Source organism: Urtica dioica, chromosome 10 (genome assembly GCF_054948205.1).
Source record: "Urtica dioica subsp. dioica isolate 48M chromosome 10, U.dioica_male_clone48M_v1_H2, whole genome shotgun sequence".
Classification (NCBI taxonomy): Eukaryota; Viridiplantae; Streptophyta; class Magnoliopsida; order Rosales; family Urticaceae; genus Urtica; species Urtica dioica.
In genome coordinates, this window is record NC_142765.1 from 15,952,450 (window position 1) to 15,970,720 (window position 18,271).

The 18,271-nt window shown below is 39.0% G+C and overlaps 1 protein-coding gene across 1 annotated transcript; it reads left to right on the plus strand.

The window, feature by feature from the left end:
• Positions 1-3,936: 3,936 nt before the first annotated feature.
• LOC149383540 (uncharacterized) lies at positions 3,937-5,049 on the plus strand. The gene is made up of 2 exons (XM_089627826.1): positions 3,937-4,161; positions 4,234-5,049. The coding sequence occupies exons 1-2, from the start codon at positions 3,937-3,939 to the stop codon at positions 5,047-5,049; spliced, it is 1,041 nt and encodes a 346-aa protein (XP_089483952.1).
• Positions 5,050-18,271: the final 13,222 nt, after the last annotated feature.

Consider the following 18,271-nt stretch of genomic DNA (forward strand, 5'->3'; position numbering starts at 1 on the left):
GAAAATACACAAGAATTTAAGTTTATATACTAAACAAAACAAAAATACAGTAATATATACCCATGGAAATAAATAAGCGATAGAAACTTCTCATCATGATATGTATATATTCTTTTGTTTTGTTCATGATGATGAGACAAACCACAAGCTTTTATTTTTTTACCTTTTTCTTTCTATCTTTTTCAAACCGGCAAGCCCTAACGTTAAGCGATTTTCTTGGCCATTGCCCTGGATTTCTGATGAACAAAGTGGTTAAAAGTTAGCTTTCAAAAAAAGTTAGAAACAAAAAAATGGTCAATTTTTGGTACCACACTTATTACACGCTGTTTGAATGCGTACTCGTTGTATTGATTTTTAAGGGGTCCTCTCTCTCTCTCTCTCTCTCTCTCTCTCTATATATATATATATATATATATATATAATATATATATATATATATATATATATAAGCGTTTGACGTCATGGAAATCTGTATTTGATGTCAATATAGTCAATCAAAGTCAAAGAAAATCATAACCCGATTGCCGACAAAATCACACTAACACATCACTCTTATATCCGAAACCCTACTTAATTAGTCTTGAGGATCAAGAGTGAAGAAATTAACAGCCTTGATTCTATCCGAGCATATCTCCAACTACACATAAATTATATAATCATTGCCACTAATGTTGACCCTCTTAAGTAGCATAATCCATGATGATGATGATGATGATGATGATGGTAATGATTAAGCTTGCTAAACCAATTAAGAGTGCAAATTAGACAATTATATACTCAAAGGAAAGGTTTAGAAGATAATTACGATAAAAATTAATATTAAATCGCAACGTATCTTTGATTAATTTTGGTGGCCAAGTGCATGCTTGATACGTACAGCTCCATCATTTTCTCCACACTCCATTATTTTTTTCTATGGCACTTGGATTTAATTTTAATAGCGTAAAATAAAGGACTAATATATATAATGTTAGAATAATATTTCTAGCATATAATTGATTGATTCTTGGTTGTGATCATTCATTTTCAATAAGGATTTGTTATGCCGTCTTTTTCTTATGGTAAAAACGACGCTTCAATTGCAAAAACGACGTTACAATATAAAAGGACAATTTAGTCAGATGCCAAAAATATGCATGACTAAAAACAAGCGAATTTTCAACAAGCCAAGCGACAAGCGAATTTTCAACAAGCCAAGCGACAAGCGAATTTTCAACAAGCATAGCGACAAGCGAATTTTCAACAAGCCAAACGACAAGCGAATTTTCAACAAGTCAAGCGACAAGCGAATTTTCAACAAGTCAAGCGACATGTTTTCCCTATAAATAGCTCACTCACACAAATCAAAAGAAAAAAAAACGACTGAAGAGAATCCCCCGAACTCAAAAAACTCTTTAAACCCCAGAGACTCTCAACCCCAGAATTCACTCAGCCGAATACTCTCCCAACTCAGGAGGACTCCGAACTCAGAACTCATTCCGAACTAAAGGAGAAAAAGGTCCAGGATTCACTCCGAACTCAAAATACACTAAACCCCAAAAAATTCCACTCTCAACTCTGGAATAGAGTCTGAACCGAGAATCCCTTGAACTACGTCATGACCTGATCCCGCAAAGCGGGTACGTAGGCAGCTCACGAAGAGCACGGTCACGCCCCCCAGGCGAGCTTGACCCCCAGCAGGGGCGATCTCCAGGCGAGCGAGCTCCAGGCAGGGCGACCTCCAGGCGAGCTCGACCTCCAGGCAGGGTGATCTCCAGGCGAGCTCCCTCCAGGCAGGGCGATCTCCAGGCGAGCTCGACCTCCAGGCAGGGCGATCTCCAAGGCGAGCTCGACATCCAGGCAGGGGCGATCTCCAGGAGAGCTCGACCCCCCAGGTGAGCTCAACCTCCAAGCCGAGCTCGACCCCCAGGCGAGTTAAACCTCCAGGCGAGTTCGACCCCCTAGGCGAGCTCGACCTCCAGCCAGGGTCGACCTCCAAACCGAGCTCGACCCCCCAGGCGAGCTCGACCCCCTAGGCGAGCTCGACCTCCAGCCAGGGTCGACCTCCAAACCGAGCTCGACCCCCCAGGCGAGCTCGACCCCCTAGGCGAGCTCGACCTCCAGCCAGGGTCAACCTCCAAACCGAGCTCGACCCCCAGCAGGGGGCGATTTCCAGGCGAGCTCGACCTTCAGCCGAGCTCGACCCCCCCAGGCGAGCTCAACCTTCCAGGCGAGTTCAACCTCCAGGCAGGGGCGACCTCCAGGCGAGCTCGACCCCCCAGGCGAGCTCCCTCCAGGCAGGGCGACCTCCAGGCGAGCTCGACCTCCAGGCAGGGCGACCTCCAGGCGAGCTCCACCTCCAGGCAGGGCGATCTCCTGGTGAGCTCGACCCCCCCTAGGCGAGCTCCCTCCAGGCAGGGCGACCTCCAGGCGAGCTCGACCTCCAGGCAGGGCGACCTCCAGGCGAGCTCGACCTCCAGGCAGGGCGATCTCCAGGTGAGCTCGACCCCCCCTAGGCGAGCTCCCTCTAGGCAGGGCGACCTCCAGGCGAGCTCGACCTCCAGGCAGGGCGATCTCTAGGTGAGCTCGACCCCCCAGGCGAGCTCGACATCCAGGCAGGGGCGATCTCCAGGCGAGCTCGAACCCTCAGGCGAGCTCACCCTCCAGGCAGGGGCGATCTCCAGGAGCGCTCGACCCACCAGGCAAGCTCAACCTCCAGGCGAGCTCAACCTCCAAATGAGCTTGACCCTCCAGGCGAGCTCGACCTCCAGGCCAGGAATCAAAGGCGAAGAACGCATTCCCGACGAAGAAGAAGGCAAAGCATTGTTTCCCTCTTTACGGTTCTAAGATCCTCTGAAGCTCCCGGACGCTTCGGCCTTTATCCCGAACTTCCTTGAGCCCTTTGGACTCTCGAAAAGTAATTTGGGCCGACCCAATACTAGGCACGTGACTATTCCAGGCACGCCACGTGTCCTCAAATGTTAAATCCAAAAAACGGCTTAACATTTTGGCGCTAGAAGGAGGGGATCTCGAGAACAGCCACGAGCTCTCCACCGGCAAACTCACTTCCTCCACGGAAGACCACAAAACTCACGTACAACAAATGGCTAGCCACCTAGCTATCTCCGAGGGCGGCGCCCCTCCGGTGGGAAGCATCGCATTCAACACTCGGGCCCGAGCTCGCCAAGCCCAAGAGAACGACGCCGCCAGAGAGGAATCTCTCCCCGTACTCGTTCAAGGCGACCGAGACGCAAGAATGGAGCGAATCGAGACGAGTATATTTCGTCTCGCCGGCGTTGTTGCGAGACTAGGAGGCCAAGACACCCTCATCAACGACGTCTTCGACGAGCAAGACGTACCGGAGTATATCCCGTTGGGACCGGAAATTGAAGACTCGGAGCAAGTCCCCGACGACAACCCCGAAGGCGAAGCACCCGAGCCCCTTCAAGGAGAAAGCGATGACGTCCCCGATCCAAGCATTCAGGACATCGGCCACAACCACCTCGAAAGAGCGCGAGGAGTTCATGACCATCACCGACGCCGTCAAGCTGGCCGAGCGATGGTCGAGGCAAGGCCACGAAATCACCCGGCTGCCTCACAAAGCTCTCGCTCCTTCGTCGAGGCTACAACGGATCGGTCGCGTCCATCCACCTTCGATCGCCGAGGCCACGAAGAGGACATGGCGGATAGCGGCGATACTCGAAGGTTCGCACCACCAAGACGCGTCCATAACCCGAGACCTGGGACCCGCCATGGCGGAGACCAAAGGCAACCGCTAAATGCTCGATGGGAGGTTCCACGGAATCCCCACCCCCCGGCGAACCCCCGAGCGGCAACGGGACCGATCCCAACCAATACAACTCCACCACACATTGCGTCTCTCGACCAGGCGTCTAACGAAAGAGGACGCACGACGAGACTTGCCCCGCGGCAACCCCCACTGACAATACGGACGTGATGACACTCTTCCAAAAGTTGAGGGACGAAGTACTGCAAGGCATAAGGGCAACCCAAACATTGACGCCAGACGTCCGCGACATGATGGAAGACGCTGCGTCTCCATTCACCACGAATATCCTCGCAGAGGATTTCAAGCACGACTTCATTCTACCGCGCATCCCTGCTTACGATGGAAAGGCTGACCCACTTTGTCACATACAGCAGTACCAGATGTGGATGAAAGTGGGGAGACACTCAATGGCGATCATGTGTCAGGCTTTTTGCCTCACTTTGAGCAGCCCTGCCTACCAATAGTTCCTCAAGCTAAGGCCCGGAACCATTCGATCTTTCGAGGAGCTGCAACAAAACTTTCTTGCCCGCTTCAGCGGCTCTAGAGAGAGAAAGCTGGGGAAGAGCCACCTCCTGACAATCAGGCAGAGGAGAAGCGAATCTCTGCGCGAATACTTGTCACGTTTCACTGAGGAGTCAAACAGAGTTGACAAGTTCGAAGATGGCGACGCCATTTCGGCGATTCTCGACGGACTCCTACTTGGCGACTTCCTCAATTCCTTGATCAAGAAAGAGCCAAAGACAATGACCGAGCTCACGGCCCGAGCCGGGAAATACATCACTCTAGAAGAGTTTGTCCAGATCCGAAGGACAAACGACCAAGGAAATCGCCGAAGGGAGGACGAAGAGTCCGACGACTGGAAAATGAAAAAGGCGCGTGCCGACAATTCCGGACGACCTCATACTAATTCAAAGAGTCTGTTGGTGGAAAAATTTCGAGGCCACTCGAATTTCACTCCGCTGAACGCCCCGCCTGAGAGGATCCTCGCGTTAGCTCGCGACAAGTTTACCGACCCCGCGCCTCTAAAAAGCGATCCCGCTAAACGAGACCGGTCCAAGTACTGCGAGTTTCACCAGTGTTACGGACATGTGACCTCTGGATGCATCGATTTGAAGAAACAAATCGAGTCCTTAATCCGAGGAGGAGAACTAAAAGAGTTTGTTCTTAAAATGGTCAACAACTCTGAAGCCTCGACAAGTCGACACGGCAAAGCAGTCGGCAAGGGGAACAATGAGAACGGAGCTCAAAGGGAAAGGGCTCCTCTCAACGTTGTCACCTAAAAGTTAGAAGCCGCCCAGGCAAGAGCAAGACCCGCGTAAACAATCGGGCTCCACTTAATCTACTTTTTTATCACCATCTTTTTTGCGTCCCATCACATGTAATCCCCGCAAAGTGAAGCCTTTTGTAATCCACCCAGTGGAAATGCTTATATCAACGATAAAATGATCCATTTTGTTGCCTCTAGCAGGAACTTAGCCCCCGTGGCTCCGAAAATCCCGTACTAACCCCCGTGGTTTAGGGTCGCTCGATCCCCGTGATCGAGTCGCTTAAGGCCCTCGTGGCTCCGAAAATCCCGCACTAACCCCCGTGGTTTAGGGTCGCTCGATCCCCGTGATCGAGTCGCTTAAGGCCCCCGTGGCTCCGAAAATCCCGCACTAACCCTCGTGGTTTAGGGTCGCTCGATCCCCGTGATCGAGTCGCTTACGGTCCCCGTGGCTCCGAAAATCCCGCACTAACCCCCGTGGTTTAGGGTCGTTCGATCCCCGTGATCGAGTCGCTTAAGGCCCCCGTGGTTTCGAAAATCCCGCACTAACCCCCTTGGTTTAGGGTCGCTCGATCCCCGTGATCGAGTCGCTTAAGGCCCCCGTGGCTCCGAAAATCCCGCACTAACCCCCGTGGTTTAGGGTCGCTCGATCCCCGTGATCGAGTCGCTTAAGGCCCCCGTGGCTCCGAAAATTCCGCACTAACCCCCGTGGTTTAGGGTCGCTCGATCCCCGTGATCGAGTCGCTTAATGCCCCCGTGGCTCCGAAAATCCCGCACTAACCCCCGTGGTTTAGGGTCGCTCGATCCCCGTGATCGAGTCGCTTAAGGCCCCCGAGACTCCGAAAATCCCGACCCCCGTGGTTTAGGGTCGCTCGATCCCCGTGATCGAGTCGCTTAAGGCCTTCGTGGCTCCGAAGATACCGACCCCCGTGGATTAGGGTCGCCTGATTCCCGAGATCAAGTCGCTAATAGCCCCTATGGCCCCGAAATCAACGACGGGCTCAAAGTCCAGACGACCACCCACCAAGACCATTGCCAAAAATACAAGGAAAAACTACCTCCAGACAATTAAATTTCCAGCACGACAAGTCGCACGCAAAACTGGGGGGTTAATGTTATGCCGTCTTTTTCTTATGGTAAAAACGACACCTCAATTGCAAAAACGATGTTACAATATAAAATGACAATTTAGTCAGATGCCAAAAATATGCATGACTAAAAACAAGCAAATTTTCAACAAGCCAAGCGACAAGCGAATTTTCAACAAGCCAAGCGACAAGCGAATTTTCAACAAGCCAAGCGACAAGCGAATTTTCAACAAGCCAAACGACAAGCGAATTTTCAACAAGCGAAGCGACAAGCGAATTTTCAACAAGCCAAGCGACATGTTTTCCCTATAAATAGCTCACTCACACAAATCAAAAGAAAAAAAAAACGACTGAAGAGAATCCCCCGAACTCAAAAATCTCTTTAAACCCCAGAGACTCTCAACCCCAAAATTCACTCAGCCGAATACTCTCCCAACTCAGGAGGACTCCGAACTCAGAACTCATTCCGAACTAAAGGAGAAAAAGGTCCAGGATTCACTCCGAACTTAAAATACACTAAACCCCAAAAAATTCCACTCTCAACTCTGGAATAGAGTCTGAACCGAGAATCCCTTGAACTACGTCATGACCTGATCCCGCAAAGCGGGTACGTAGGCAGCTCACGAAGAGCACGGTCACGCCCCCCAGGCGAGCTTGACCCCCAGCAGGGGCGATCTCCAGGCGAGCTCCCTCCAGGCAGGGCGACCTCCAGGCGAGCTCGACCTCCAGGCAGAGCGATCTCCAGGCGAGCTCCCTCCAGGCAGGGCGACCTCCAGGCGAGCTCGACCTCCAGGCAGGGCGATCTCCAAGGCGAGCTCGACCCCCCAGGCGAGCTCGACATCCAGGCAGGGGCGATCTCCAGGAGAGCTCGACCCCCCAGCTGAGCTCAACCTCCAAGCCGAGCTCGACCCCCTAGGCGAGCTCGACCTCCAGCCAGGGTCGACCTCCAAACCGAGCTCGACCCCCCAGTCGAACTCGACCCCCAGCAGGGGGCGATCTCCAGGCGAGCTCGACCTTCAGCCGAGCTCGACCCCCCCAGGCGAGCTCAACCTTCCAGGCGAGCTCAACCTCCAGGCAGGGGCGACCTCCAGACGAGCTCGACCCCCCAGGCGAGCTCCCTCCAGGCAGGGCGACCTCCAGGCAGGGCGACCTCCAGGCGAGCTCGACCTCCAGGCAGGGCGATCTCCTGGTGAGCTCGACCCCCCTAGGCGAGCTCCCTCCAGGCCGACCTCCAGGCGAGCTCGACCTCCAGGCAAGGCGACCTCCAGGCGAGCTCGACCTCCAGGCAGGGCGATCTCCAGGTGAGCTCGACCCCCCAGGCGAGCTCGACATCCAGGCAGGGGCGATCTCCAGGCGAGCTCGAATCCCCAGGCGAGCTCACCCTCCAGGCAGGGGCGATCTCCAGGAGCGCTCGACCCCCCAGGCGAGCTCAACCTCCAGGCGAGCTTAACCTCCAGACGAGCTCAACCCTCCAGGCGAGCTCGACCTCCAGGCCAGGAATCAAAGACGAAGAACGCATTCCCGACGAAGAAGAAGGCAAAGCATTGTTTCCCTCTTTTCGGTTCTAAGATCCTCTGAAGCTCCCGGACGCTTCGGGCTTTATCCCGAACTTCCTTGAGCCCTTTGGACTCTCGAAAAGTAATTTGAGCCGACCCAATACTAGGCACGTGACTATTCCAGGCACGCCACGTGTCCTCAAATGTTAAATCCAAAAAACGGCTTAACAGGATTTAAAGTATGGCGAGAAGGAGAACAAATAGTGGGAATAGAATTGTATACAAATGTATGTATAATACAAAAAAATCAGGTAATTGACCGACTAAAATGTTTGAAATTATTATATAACCAATGTTACATAAATTTTAGGTAAATAATTAGGGGTGTTCATGAAAACCACTAAACCGAATAACCCGATCATCCAAACCAAACCGCATTTTTTTTAAAACTGCCTCATTAAAACCCGATGGAAGTTTGGGTTGTAACCAATCCAAACCGCAATTGTTTCGGGTTGGTTTTATTTTTTATAGTCGTGAGATTGTGTTGAACCAAACCAACCTGATGGTGTTAATCTTTTAATTTTTTTTTTTAAGATTGCAAATATTTTAAATGTGTACTATTGTTATAAAAGTATCATTTTTAATAATATTATAACTAAATAAAAATATTTAGTATTATACTTTATTATTTGCGAATACATGAAGATTTGGTAATTAAAAATATGCTTAATTTTTTATTTTAATATATTAACTTTCTAAAGATAAGTAAAATTTTGATTTTATTTGGCATAACGTGTTAGATATAACATACATATATGATTTTCATTCGAGTTATAAAGTCATTTTTCGATAATTATACTTCGAAAAAATCAATTCAAACCAACCCTATTATTTCTGGTTTGGTTTGATTTGTTTTTACCTTTCAATCGGCTTTGTTTGAGTTTTAAAACAAAAACAAAAATAGTTGTAGCAGTTCGGATTGATAGCACATGAAAAAATCGACTAACCTCATTCGATTACACCCCTATAAATAATCATAAAGATGACGTAACATTCCTAGTTTAACTTTTTATTAAAATAAGAGGGTGATGTATTTACGTCAATTTACACGTGTAAATACATGAACGTGATTATTTATTTAAGATTTACAAAACGTTGGTTATATAACAACGTGAAACTGTAAATATAACTATATAACTAATGGACCTTATATAATATACCTACCTAGTAGTAACACATTCAAAAATTCCTTTGGACAGTAGTAGAGTATTTAGGGGACTTGTATGAGGTATTATATATATATATACATATGTATATATTTACAGCAGAGTGGTATGGGTCCTTAATAAAGGTTTTGTTCTCTTTTTAGGGGTTTGGGCTATGTTGCTTCCCACTTTCAAATACACCCATTTCCTTACTAATAATAATAATACCATAACTCATTTTGCTGTGTGTGTGTGTATATACATATATATATATATATATTTTAAATATACACTTCTTATTTCGTTCATCTCTTCTTTTCACAAAAAGCCCCACTAATACATCCCAACAACCTCTCTGCACCAAATTAAAAAGGCAAAAATAAAATTTGCACACCCATTTAGAAATATTGGTCCACAAGGATGCCATTCCCATTCCTCAATTTTAAAAACATCACACACATTTAAGATTCTTATAATAAGTATTTCTTTGAGTGGAATCATGCCCACTAATAAAATATAACACAAAATAAAAAGTTAGCCTGAGAGAAAGAAAAGAATAGATTCCTGTTACTATATCAAACCCCACAACAACCTAGAAAGTATATCTATTGATTATTCGAAATTATAACCTTTGGGTGAATTTGGCTTGGGTATGTATTTACATACATAGACGTGATTATCTTCTTAAAGTGTGTGATACCATATTTAGTTGAACCAATTTTCTATAGAACATAAAAAGTACCCCAAATTGTATGGAAAATTTACTAGTATATAAAATCAAGGGTTACTTAGTTAGAACGATAGTATATATATTAAAAAAAATACAAAAGCTGTCACTGCCATGCCATGCTTTTTTTGATCAGCGAGCCAGCTTGCAAGAATTTATTACCAAAATTAAGATGAGACTTCAGAGAAAATAAAGTTAAGAAGTGGGGCTGAAAAAAAATAATAATAATAATTTAATAACAAAGAACATTTAGGTGTGACGCTGATATTGCACTCAAGAACTGAATGTTCTCTCTTCTGTAGCTTTCAAGGCATGAATAAGCATTTATGTATTGGTTTCTAGTGTTGACAATTGTATACGTTAATTAATGGAATTCATATTAAGCTTTGCATTTGATTATAAGTGGCACACATATACAGTGAATATAATGACCGAGTTCTTCTCTTATGATCATTCTGTTTGCTTCTTCTTTAAAGTCAATTCCACTTGTGTTAAGTAATTTATTCAATCCAATGTTATACATTTGTCTCTATTAAATTATTTATTTGACGTTTACTTTTTTTTTTTTTACATGTAATAACTTATGATGAATTGAACGTGATGACAAATGGATCAAGCTTTTCCAAATTTGGTGAAAAATAAAAATGAAATCATTATGGCAGATGTGATTGAAAAGTTTAACATTCAATATTACAAAAAAAAAAAAAAAAAGTAAATTGCACAACAGAGAATTTTCATTGACGGCGAGTTTTGCACGACGAACATTCTATCATGCAATGCAACACCTAAAAAATAAAAAATAAAAATTGACGGCGAGTTTTGCACGACGAACACAAATTCCTTTTATGTCAAATCCACGAGTCTTTTCGTCGTACAAGGACTTGCCACATTGAGAATATTGAGTGTCGTGACAATTAGATTTTGCACAACGGATTTTGAAAATCCGTCTTAAATGTTGCTGATGCGACTATATCTAACTTGTTCTTTGAAAAGCTTACCGCAACATTTTGTAATGTCACCGCGGCCAATATATTGATTTTTTTGAACGACAATTCTCATAATTGTCATATCGTTCAAATTAGAATTTTTTTTAATAAAAGAAAATAAACAATTTATTATTTGTTTTTTATTTTATATTTATTATTTCATATTATTTATATATATTACTTATTAATTTTACTTAGTATAATGATATTATCAATATTTCCTTATTTATATTTTATAATACATATAAATATATGTATGACAAATAATGTATTATATATATAATATCTATACTAATAGTCTAAATAATTAAATATATAATACTATTCCTTTTTATTATTTTAAAGAATATTTGTAATGTAGTAGAAATGTATATCTATAAGAAAAAAGTTATATGTATATTTTAAATTTGATTGTTTTATTAGAAATTTAAAAAATATAAATAGTGGTACATATTTTATTATATTTTGTAATAAGATTTTTGTCGATATATCCGTCGATAATCGATATATCACTGACGGTATTAAAATTGTTATAGAATATCAGTCGATATATCCATCGATACTCGATATATCCGTAAAATCAGAACCTCGGTATGGGTATCGTTATCGATATTTTAAACCTTGGTATAAATTTTGAATTAAAATGCGCGCTGAAATCTATGTTTCTTGTGCTAGATAGAACTGCTTCTCGCGTTTGTCATTAAAGGTGACCATATGGGATCCCGTGGAACCCTGTTTCCCGTATTATTGGTACTATATGGGAAATGAGAAAAAAAAAAACGTATTATGAAATGTGGTGCCAGAATTTTTGTCTCAGAACCATCCGAGAAATGAGACGGAACTGGGATCCCCATTAGCATCATTTAGTACCATATTTTTTAAATTTTATTTTTTAATTGAAAATATATAAATTTTTATTTATTTTTAAATGCATTCATGATTAAAATAAAATGAAAAAAAATAAATATGGGAATATCGAAACCACGAAATATGGTACCGGGAATTTCTGGTACCGTTGAAAATGGTTCCGGGATTTTCCGGTACCATTTTTTACGGTTCCGGGAGTCCCATTTCCCGCAAAATATGGGACGAGACCAGGAGATCCCATTTATCGGGTTTCACATAGTCAGCTTTATTTGTCATATACTGTAGTCAAATGTGACAAATTTACTTAATATCCACATATAACCAACCATCCAATCTACTAAATCAATTAACATAATAAACTAATAATCTAAAGGTATGAATATCGATACATAATTTCTTCATTCAAGTCTAACATTATATCTATCTCCTCTTGTGTATTTTTTTTTTTTTTTTTTTTTTTTTTTTGTTAAAATGGAAGCTTCAAAACATCTACAACGATGAAATCTTGCATGTAACCTAAAACGTAAAACCCACGCTCTAAGGTTATATTTATTTAGAGCTCATCAGATGCAAAGTTAAACTAACTTCCACATTAAAATAGAAGAGTGGTCACCATATATACATCTAGACTTTCTAGATAAATATTATAGGTAAGTGGGCAATATCAAGAATACATTGCACTCGGAATAAGAAATGATAACATTCCCTCTTTAGATATAGATGAAATTTGGACATTTTCTGATGTGGATTCCAATTTCGAATATGGTTTTTATTTTAATATTTATGTATTTTGGCCTTGCCTATAATAGAGCTTAGCATAATATGGTCACCTAAAATATACCCTCTAGAATTGGGAAAACTTCTGGGACATATTTTTTATGATTGCAAAAACGACAAGAAAAAAAAATTATGGTATTAGCACGCCCGGAATAATATCAATGCGTGCTTTTCAAGCGTGTATAAAATATTTTGTCTCCTAAAGAAGAAAAAATAATGTTGTGTTTTTACCTCATACATAGAGAAGAAAAAATTCAATGCCCATTAGAGATATAGGTCATTACTATATAATTTATAAATCTCAGTGCCTACTTAAAGGTTTGAAGATTGTGATAGGTCATCTTATTTTAATTTTTTTTATGTTGTTGTGGAGACCATGTTATTTTCATCTTCATGAAAGGAAAGTTGAGAAACTGCGAGTTTTTCTTTTCTTTTCTAAAAGCATCAATAGTCCTTATACAAGGTCTGCTAGATAGGAATTTAATTTTTTCAACTTTTTATTTTATCTTTTAGTTCTTTCTTTCACATGGGGTATATCAATAATATCAAACTAGCATGATCAACCCATTGGTATGTAAAAGTGATGTTTATTTAATTATTTATTTTTCGTTTACGCTTCTTTTAGAGGTCAAAAAAGGGTTCTTGAAAAACATATCTATACCCCACGGATGATAAAAGTTTAGTGAAATAAATCAAGTACTTAAAGCTTCCCTATATGGTTTCAACTGTGCCCCAAATATTTGACAAATTTAAAGACGCAATAATGATATGATAGATTGAGAATAACGAGCCCTTTCATAAGTTTTGTACGATCCTATATGTTTGTCACACAATCAATTACTTTGACAAACAACACTTCAACTTGACCCTCAAATATGTTATTTGACTGTAAAGTGTGAGCGTTTATCAAGTTGCATGGATTATATATATATATATATATATATATATATATATATATATATATAAAATATAATATAATATAAATATGTATAATGTGTATATATAAATATGTATGTTTTCTTTAATTCGGATCACATAATAATAGCAATAGTATCAACATGATGTTCATAATATAATATATTATGGAAATAGTCGAAACTAATCGTTTTTCGTAAAAAAAATTCAATATTAGTCGCTGAACATTTTAATTTTAATAAATAATCTAGATTTTAATAACAGCTAACCAGATTTGAATAACAGTTAATCAGATTTCAATAGCTGTTGACCATATTTCTATAACTATTGACCATATCTCAATAATTTTTAACTAGATTTCAATAGTTATTGACTATATTTCAATAATTGGTGATCATATTTAAATAATTTCTGGCTAAATTTTTGAAACATGATGGTATTTTTGTCCGAGAAAAAGAAAAACACTTACTAGTGAAATGTTTCAAAAATATAAGTGAAATATGAAAAATGACGTATGTTTTAAGTTAGTTATAAAATTTTCTCCAATATATTCAATATCTAAGAAATATCAACAAATATATACAGCCATGAGTTACACGAGTACATTTTTTTTTTAGAATTGATTTCCCACTACATATTTTAGAATTCTCATGATAATATAGAATATTAAAAAATTATGGATTAAGCTTATTATTCTAAAATTAGGGACCAATGCGATTTTTACTACGTTATATATATATATATATATATATATATATATATATATATATATAATTTTGTTTTTAAAAAGAGTTTTGTAACTGACTAAGCCTATTCAAACTTAAGAATTTCATTCTGTCATACGTTTCAAATTTTTTTTATAGCCATTCTGCTTATGTGGCACATTGTTTATACCATTTTTTACCCTTATTAATTAGTTAATATAATTTATTTTCGAAATTAATAAAATCTAATTTATTATTCAAAATCCCTAGTTATTATGATCTCTTCTCTCTCTCTCTCTCTCTCTCTCTCTCTCTCTCTCTCTCTCTCTCGTCACATGTTTTTTAGCCATGGACAAAGGTAAAAAACATAAAAAGCGCAGTTAATAATCGTTGATAACTGTTAATAGGTTTCTGCTTTAACTAATAGTCGGTAATAACTGTTAATAGGTTTCTGATATAAACTTATTAACAGTTATTAACAACTATTTACTGCGAGATGTTGTTTTTTTAACCTTCGCTATGGCTAAAAATGTAATGAAGAGAGAGAGAGAGAGAGAGAGAGAGAGAGAGAGAGAGAGAGAGTATTTAGGTATAGATAAATTATTTTCATTTAATTTATTTTTGACAAAGAATTAGGGGAAAAATAAGGGTAATTATGTCTTATTGCATCAAAGATTGGATAATTATCAAATATTACTAAAACGTTGACTATTTTACAATTCTAAGTTTTAAAAAGACTAATAAGCTAGAGCGGTCATTTTAAAAATACTTGTGTAAAGAACTTGATTCCGACCTTCATATACTGCATAAAATATATTCCTTAATTAATGGTGGATGAGTTAAGAAGCAAGGAATCTACTTTCAATCTTCAGGAACTTCAAAAAGATAAGAAAAAGAAGCAAGAATAGAAAGAATGCAAAAGAAAAAAAAGGAAAAGAATATCCTCAACCAGCCAAACTGCTCTTCATATACGTAGAAAATGACAAAACTACATATTTATTTTTAGGGGGCTAACATAACTCCCTAACTTCTTTCAGATAATCTAACAATGAAGCAATATTTTTTTTCCCTTCTCAAAATTCTTCATTTATTTTAAGGAAGTACTATAGATTTTTCCCCATTTTTCCCCCTCCGGCTTTGAGAAAAAAAAAAATTTGGTCAAAATAACGAATTTGATCAATAAAAGAACTTTCAATTGCAGTTTTATCAAAATTCAAGGGATATATATATATATATATATATATATATATATATATATATATATATTGGCGGAGCTAGAAACTCAAGTAAGGGAGATAGATTTGAAAAAATAAATTCGGGGAGCAAATTAGAAAAAATCATGTATATTTAGGCCAAAAATATAAAAAATGCTAAAAAATTTAGGATAAAAATTATAATTTCTAAAAGTTCAAGGGGAACATTTGTCTATCCTATGCCTAAGGTGGCTCTACCTAGTGGCGGAGCTAGAAATTTCAATGAGGGAGACAAATTTGAAAAAAAAAATGCAATGGGGCCACTACTACAAAATACCTATTAGAAGTCGCTATATTTGTGTCGGGTACATTTTAGAGCGACGCAAAAAATAATTTTTTTGAGCTCGGTTGACGTGAAGAAGAGTAAAATAAAGACCATTCAACCAGATCTGGCCACGTGGCCTGACGTCGCTGAAAAAACGAATTTAAAAACATTATATAAATTTGGGCTAAACATTATAAAATTTTATAAATATCATAGGGTAAAAATTACAATTTTCAAAATTTGAAGGGGCATTGGACCCCGTGAGCCCTACACAGCTTCACCCATATCTCTATTCATGTATATATATATATATATACGTATATATATATATATATATATCTATTTATCATTGCCTAAGTGAAATTTATATATACATATCAAATAAATCACCATTACCCCCATAGAGTTTTTATATTATTTTTCACATAAACATGTAACGGCATTGATCACCTTATACATGGCTATAGCGTCCCACGAAGGCTCTTTGCGAATTTTCTAGGCAGAATGTGATACACCGTTGACCTAATAGGACAAAGAATATGTGCTCAAACAAACAAAAAGTTCAAGTTCATCGCCACATTTTTATCAAGTGGCGAAAGAGGTCCACGCATCAGTGCTTTAAGGCGTGCTATGGATGAGTTTGATGGATAGTGTTCATGTTTTTCCAATTACAAGACCACCATTTATTTTTATTGTGGGACACTTTGTGGTGCCATTTTCTTGATGCCAATTTTATTTTAGGCCTTCTAAGTTATCAACTGCTTGTTGTGACACAATATAGCAGTTTTGTTAGTTAGTGAGTTCATTGCTTATGAATTTTTAATTCATGATAAGCATGTATTTGGTATTGCTTTCTTTTTTTCTTTGATAGTTATTAAAGGCTTTAATCTGATCAAACTCTCTCTTTTCTTGACTATTATTCTGTTTATGTATGACTAGGTCAGTGACTTGATGAGAATTTGATGTACTGTTGGATAATTTTCAATATCTCAATTTTGAATTGTGTCAAATGCTTGTTTGGTACGTAATATTTGTTTTGTTTTTAGTGTATAAATAGTATTTTGAAAATGTTCATAATATTTACATATATAACAAAAGTTAAAATCTAAATTGAGATCACCAATAATATTCAAACCTGTACAGCTACAAGAGTAGTACCTGGTACTATAGTTCTGTGTACTACAATTTGAATTAATTATGCCAATATTTTTCTGTTGAAAAACTGAGAGGAATCTATATGTAAGAGATCTATCGTCCATGTCCTTTTGGTCTTGATCAACTCAAGACTTTTAATTTCAAATCCTTCCAAAATATAATGTCCACATCTATAAGAAAAAAATAATAAAAAAATGCTACATTGTTAAAATACGTCTATTTTATTTATGATTTTATGGATTCTCAAAAGCTACAATTTTTTTAATAATAGCCGTAAATACACGCACATATTATGCATTGCATTTTTTTTTTCATATGTAATAAGTAATAACAGCAATTAATGTTTTCTTACATTAGATATGAATAAGGTTTCCAAGTGGGAAACAGAAGCTTTCGAGTTGGATGAGAAAGTGAGAAGAATAGTCCAAGGTTATATACAGAGATTCATTGAATCACAAAACTTGCGTGGTATAGTATTGGAGTTGACCCAATAAGTCAAACTCTCTCTCATTCTGTAGAGGAGCCTCTTCCTTAAAATCCTGATCAAAATTCCGGTTGCATGGTTGGATTTTACGAAAATAGTATTTTTTTATATAATATTAAAAAAGAAAAATTACAAGGACTAAACCACTTCAAACGTGGAAATTACAATCTAGTCAACGTTTCAGCTAAGTTTCAAACATGGTCATAATTGATGACGTGACTTTTATTAGTCATTTAGCAAATTACATGTTTATCATTTGTTTAAAAGTCGGCTGAATATCACATGTAGTCAACGTTTTTTTACCACAGCCAAAATCGCCTATTTATTTTGATTTATTTATTACACGCTATATGAATTTATTTCATCATATTTTTATTTTCTGGTTCGTAGGTCAATTAGTTGCTCTGATTTGATAAATTTGATTTTTATTGACTTTCTCTTTCAATGCACACGAATATATTTCATTAATCAGGAAGTACTTATGTTTTTATTTTTTTTTGTTTTGAACGTATAAAAAATGTTTATAGTTGGCATAAAAAAAATTATAATTGTTACAGTACTAAAATTTGAAAAAAATGCATAATTTATAAATAAAAATTAATGGAAATATACTGGTGATTCACAAGTTATTTTTTTCAATCAATATTTATTTGTTTCCTATATTATATTCATTAATGATTTTCCTTTTAAATATTCAAATTTGAATCCAAGTGTGTATTAAGCTTGATGATGTCGTTGACTTTCTTATTAGTAGGTCTCAAACGTTGGTTACTGTTTTATTTTCACTAATTTAAACCACACAATGGTATATTCGATATTTTATAGTCGTAAATTTCAGTAAATGGTTAGATTACAAAATTTACCAAACGTTGACTAGATCTTAAAAAAAACGTTTCAAAATGATTACGTTACTAGTTTGCCCTTAAAAAAATGGCTGAAATTGACGCAATTTTGTTATCTTCTAGAATAATCATAAAAATCACTACCGTTTTAGAATTTCAGTAGATTTGGAAATATTTAACGAAATCTAAGTGTTTTTTTTTTTGGGCAGTTCAGTGACCGATTCGAAAGAAAAAAAAAGTGTTGCATTTATACTTGCTTAAGGTAAGTGACGAAAGCATAAATTCATATATGTCATTACAAATATGTTAGATTTAACTCATCCAGGACAAATGGTATTGGCTTAATGGTAGCCGTCCATCCATCCGCGTGTAAGCGGCTTAATGGCTACCATTAAGCCATTAAATGCGGTAGTGGCTACCATTAAGCCAATGTCAGCGGAAGGATACCGATTCACATTTGCCAGTGGTCTCAAA